At 47.2% G+C, this 6,000-nt stretch overlaps 1 protein-coding gene across 2 annotated transcripts in view; it reads right to left on the reverse strand.

Moving 5' to 3' along the window:
- The window catches only part of CACNB4 (calcium voltage-gated channel auxiliary subunit beta 4), a 135,762-nt gene extending 130,253 nt beyond the window's left edge, over positions 1-5,509 (reverse strand). For both annotated transcript variants that reach the window (XR_013986912.1, XM_081007614.1), the window contains exons 1-2: positions 5,340-5,509; positions 4,999-5,082 (exon numbers count right to left, since the gene is read on the reverse strand). Coding sequence is in view for 1 of the 2 variants with exons in the window: in XM_081007614.1 (XP_080863740.1) it covers positions 4,999-5,082; positions 5,340-5,396 (141 nt within the window). In the remaining variant the exon portion in view is untranslated. The remainder of the gene's footprint in view (positions 1-4,998; positions 5,083-5,339) is intronic.
- Positions 5,510-6,000: the final 491 nt, after the last annotated feature.

Here is a 6,000-nt window from a genome sequence, read left to right on the forward strand (position 1 = left end):
AAAGGCAAGAGCACCTCAACAGTACTTGGTGTGCCATTTGTATCTGCATCTCAGTGAGCAAGGGTTTCATGAAAGGCATATGAGTCCATTCCTATATTTGCATACCCTCCAACATTTCTCCAATGAAAATAGGGATGTCCTATTCCATAATAATAATAATATAATGTGAAAAATGAACATAATGTTTTAGCTGCAGTTCATTCATATTCAGCTTTGTATTCTTGTAATAAAAAAGTGTCCCTAGACATTTTGTCGTTGGACCCATAACCTAGCTCCTAGCTTTCATATCTCTGTTTCGAACACTGCCTAAAAGCAGAACCCCATGCATGCCTATTCAGATGAATTTAATGAGACATGTTGCTAGGATTTTGTTCCAAAATACTGTTCAAAGATCAGATCCCTAAAACAGGCATCAAATAAAGGGCATGGATTCTAACATGCAATAAAAGGGCGGGGGGCACTGAAACAGGTATAAAATTAAGGTAACACAAGAGAAATTAAACAACTCATTTGCCAGATGTGCTCTGGGATAAACCATGCCTGTACAAAGCAGATTGCAATCATATTTTTTATTTAAATGAGGTTTTAAACTGGTGGCAGTAGGGGACTGGCAGCAGCGTCCGCTTCAGAACAAATCACCCCTCTGGGGTAAGGTGGAAAAGGATTATTATTATAAGTGTTCAGGTAAGGAAGGACTAGAATAAGGCATCAAGGGTAAAGGGATACATGACAACTATTCAGAAAGACCAAAGCACTATAGGCTAAAACACAAGAGTTGATATTGTACTATCAGCTTCAATATGTATGTAAGTGGGCAATTGCCAAGAAAATCCAATACAATCACATTTGACTTCAAAAGAGAAAACTTCAAAAAAATTAGGGGACTGGTAAAAAGGAAGTTGAAAGGCCAACTCAAGAAGGTCAGACCTCTCCAAAATGCTTGGGAGGTGTTTAAAACTACAATATTAGAAGCTCAGTTAAAATGCATACAACAAATTGAGAAAGGTCCCACAAGGGCCAGGGGGATGCCTGCACAGATAGCCAGCAGAGTCAAAAAAACTATCAGAGGGAAGATTTCCTTTAGAAAATGGAAGACTTTGAACAAAGGAGGAGAACAAAAAGGAACACAAACTTCAACAAAAGATATACAAGCAGACGATATGGGATGCTCAAAAATAATTTTTGCTAAAAACGTAAAAGACCACCAACAACACTATTTAAAGGCATTAGTAGCAGGAGACTAGCTAAGGAGGCTGTTGGACCTTTGGATAACAAACAAGTCAATTGTGTGCTGAAGGACGAAAAAGACTAAAGAGAACCTGAAGGATTCTTCACAGCAGAAGATATAAGGCAGATCCCTGTGCCTGAAGTAACTTTCAAAGGAAGGGAGCTTGAGGAATGCACTCCTCACTGTTCAGAAACTATGCCACTGATGCTGCACACACAACAGGGACCCGCTCTCAGCACACACACCCGCATCATCACACACAGTGCCATTCATCCATCAACCCCCAGTGGTGCCTACAAGGATGGCCCTTCTACTGCCAGGAGAGGACGGAAAGCCCAGCCAACATAGCACCCACATAGCTTCCTGATCAGGGGCCTGAAAAAACTCATCCACAGCCCCTCCATGGGACAAGGGTTTAACAACCACACAAGGAGGAAAAGGCTCTTTTGCCAAGCAATTGGGGGGGGGCAGGGACACACAAGGAGGATGACCAGATTGCTGGTGGTGTGCTGTGACTTGGTGCCGAGTTCCGCCACGTTCTGTTACGGCAATAAAGTCAAGGTAGTCCTGGATGCAATGTTTTGTTTTTGAAATCCCATTCTCACTGAAATTCCTTGTGCCAGATCCAGGGCTGGTGTAACGTTCTGCCATTGCAAGTGGCATGGCCATAGTCTGGTGGAGGAGCATATGGCTAAAATGTGCTTCTCACCTGTACTATCCCTGTCCTAAGTCTGTTTCTTATGGGGCAAACTGTTAAGTCGTGGGTTGACATAGCAGCCGGCACAGCGATTTCTTCAAGTAGCTCTTTATTATGGCAAGCTGGAATAGAACTGACTGCGAACAGCTCAGCCGGCCTGTATTTATAGGCAGCCGGCTGTCAACATTGTAACCACAACAGCCCAGAGTTCCCGCCTAAAATAACTGGCGCGGACCTGAGTGAAAACTATCTACAGACCTGAGTGAAAACTATATACAGTATCCCCCTGTTGGCCCAGGGTGAAACTACACTACATAACACAAACAACCACCCCAAAGAATGCTGTGCTGATTTCAAGTTCTTACTACCATCATGCTCTGCTTCAACAAAAAATGCTCACAGAAGATTTCTAACATGAACACATCCCAGCTCTTTTAAGAAGATATAGAAATAATTACTAAGATAGTGATATCAAAAGCAAATGTGAAGAACACACCTGTAATAATAATAATAACAACAGCCATAAAATAATCAAAATTGAGCATTTTTCTAAGGATAAACTTAAGCAATGGAAATGAAAGCAGTAGGATTTAGGGTGCAGACCTATGTACAGTTAGCTGGGAATGAATTAAGTGAAATTAAAAAGTGCTTAACTGGCTGGATCATGCCCAGCATATAATTGCAAACATATAAAAGTATGCATGTTACACCTATGAAAAGATCTCCAAACAACATATCCCTCCACAGTATACATAAAGCACCATGTAAAGCGCTAAAGTTCCTTCTTTAGGCCGAGCACTTGGCAGAAGTCGGTATAACAGATGTTCCACTATTTGGGAAAGCCAATACCATCTTTTTGACAGTGGCTAGGATCCAAAGAGCGGCTACTTTAGGTACACTCAAGGCACAGCCAGTGGAATATTGACTTTTCTTTCCAACCTGCAATCATAGATCATGAACTTATCTTGAAACACCCCTCACTTTCAAATGAGATTTGTCAGGGTTAAGATTGGGAAACTGCCACATGAGAAAGAGATGCAAAACTCCCTATGGCATGCTGAATGAATCACAGTCCTTTTGATCCATGCATAGCATGTAAGCACATACCAACTAATTTTGCCTACACACAAAGGTGCTCTGAGACATTCACAGCACGCAAGACAGTAAAAGAGAAGTTTCCTGCATTCGAGTCTAAATTTAACGATCAGTACATCACGGAGTCAAGCCGATGGGATACGACCTAGTTCAGCTCAGGACAGCTCACCCATTCTCTCTCTCTAAGGAAGAGAAGAATCCAACAAGACAGCCACTAGAATTAACTGAAAACTGCTGTCTAGCAGCATAGAAGGAATATGCTACACACTGGAAAGATTTAAGAGATTAAATCCCACACCGCTTCCAGTTTACGGGAAAGGATAGTGCAACTTTCCTATATAAGGTCCCAGACCCATTTCCAATTCACCTCCCCTGAGTCATGTGTCTTATTTCTGTCTGTAATGCACATAAAAGTGGATTCCTTTTGTCTAACCCGCCTACAAATAGCTGTCTTCTGCCCTTAGGGTCAAATATCTAGCCTCCTTTGTTTTGCTAAACGTGGGCAAACTTGCATTTGAATCCAGGTGTGTCCAGTCTGAAATATTAAAGGTCAAGGTCAGGAACAGGTTAAACTCCATCAGCCAAACCAGAACAGCATTTTGATCTTGTGGATATATAGCCCTGTCCATAAATCCACTCAAGACTGACACCCCCCCACAAAATTTAAGCCAGTAATAGGCAGCACCATTTCATAAAGAAAAAATATGCCCCCCAGCATGTCAGCTTCTAGGACACCACAACCTGTGCTTTGCATTGCCCATTAATTCCAGATGCCTGTGAACTGACTGGAGCTCCTCAGTGACTAGGCAAAGGCTAGCTGCACTTGGGGGCGTTCATTAGCACAGCACAGGTTGCAAGAGGCACATAATCCCCAATACCAAGGGCAGAAACCTTCTCAGTTTCCAGCATTCTTCTGCAATCCATGCTGAACAGGCCTAACACAACGCCCAAACTGGGAGAAGGCTCAGGCTGGGGAACTTCACTTGCCCAAACCACCAACTGGCCCATGTGCAAAGAACAAAAAGAAGTATTTTCTTACACAGCTCATAGAATGCAATCTGGTCATTTATGCTCCTAGCAAACCCCTTCACATGTAAATTGTCTGCTATGAATACATTCAATCTGTATAAGGTGGAAAAGCAGAAGAGTGGGACGCAGCCACATGAACTGCCACTGAACCCCACAAGTTACCATTCGTATCGGTTGTTCGTCCCACTGACTTGGCCCAAAACTATAATCCCACTGTGGTGAATCCAGGGGTTCGAATCCCCACTGTTATGAAGCTCAGCTAGGTGACCTTGGGCCTGTCACTGTCTCTCTCGGCCTACTCTACCTCACAGGATTGTTGTGAGGAGAAAATGGAGAGTGGGAAGAACTCCTTGGAGGAAAAAGTGGGATGTAAGTGCAGGAATAAATAAATACAATCAATAAAACGAGCCGCCTGGTTGCAATTCCTCAGATATAAGGTCTGTGCTTGCATCCAGGTTTTTATGCAGTTGCCACAGCTCAATACCACTGTACTTTAAACAAAAAAGAAAGGCTCCTTGTTCTTTTCAGAACACCCATTAAAAACGCCACTCCAACCAAAACTGACTTGTGCCTAAGAAACGGCTTTTCAAGAACCTGGGGGATAAAGGCAGCCTGTGCCCAAGAAACACAATGGTACCTCACCCACGCGCATGTGCGCGAGTGCCTCCCTCTCGCTGAATAAACTCTCTTCGCTGTGCACTTTAGGAAAAAAAGAAAATTAAACAACTGGTTGGGTGGTTGTTTCCCTTCAAAGTAACGTTGCAGCAGAAAAAAGAAGCAAGCCCGGGCCCTCACTCGCCCCTTTGAGAAGAGGGGTGCGAGGGTGGCCGCCAAAGGAACAGGAATAAAGAGACGGCATTTGAAAGAGCAGCGGGCTGGGCGCCCTCGACTCTCCCCAAAGGACTGGCACCGTCGGGCGAGGCAGGTAGCGCCTCCTTTCCCGCCTTACCTGCCGGAGGATGAAGCTGGTGGAAGTTGTGCTCCCGTCGGACCGTTTCAAGCGGCTCCTGCGGGTCGCCGTGCCTCTGCTCCCCTAGGAAACGGAGCGGAGGGGAAGAGCCTTTTAGGAGACACGCACCACATTCACACGACCCCCGGCTCCTGGCGCGCCTCAGCCTCCCTGCTCGCTCTCCCCCGCCTCCCGCCTCCTTTTCATCCCCGACAGGCGTCTCTTCCGACGACGCCCCCCTCGACGCCGCCAGCAGCACCGAGGACTCGCCCGAGCCCCATCCCCACCCCACCCCCCGAGGCCACGGGAGAAGCGGAGGGAGAGCGCGCCGCCGGCCGCACCTGGAAGATGGGGTCCGCCAGCCCGTTCTTGCCGTACGACGATGGGTGCTTGGACATGCTGCGAGCCTGAGGGCGCCGCGGCGGCGGCGGCGGGGGGCTCTCGCCAAGCGCCTTGCAAGACACGCCGCCCCGGATGGCTCCGGCTGCCGCTCTGCCTGCGCCTGGCAGCTGCGTGCGCGTGGGGATGCAGGAGGAGGCGGCGGCGGCGCGGGGCGCTGCTTGGCGGAGCGGCAGGATCCTTAAAGAGACCGCGCCGCTTTTGCACTCCGCTCCTCCCCACCCTCCCGCAGCCGCTCTCTCACTTTGCAAAGCGCTCAAGCAGAGCAGCGCGAAAGCCAGAGACGGGTTGGGAATCCTCCCGGCGCCCCTGCACCCACCTGCCCGCCCACCACCCAATTCGGGTCTCCCTGGATCTTTCCCCCACCCCCGACTAGAACGTCGCTCCTCAAGCACACACATTACAGTGGTACCTCGGGTTAAGTACTTAATTGGTTCCGGAGGTCCGTTCTTAACCTGAAACTGTTCTTAACGTGAAGCACTACTTTAGCTAATGGGGCCTCCTGCTGCCACTGCTGCACAATTTCTGTTCTCATCCTGAAGCAAAGTTCTTAACCTGAAGCACTATTTCTGGGTTAGCAGAGTCTGTAACCTGAAGCGTATG

The sequence above is a fragment of the Podarcis pityusensis genome (genome assembly GCF_964106645.2).
Source record: "Podarcis pityusensis genome assembly, chromosome: 1".
In the NCBI taxonomy this organism is placed as follows: domain Eukaryota; kingdom Metazoa; phylum Chordata; class Lepidosauria; order Squamata; family Lacertidae; genus Podarcis; species Podarcis pityusensis.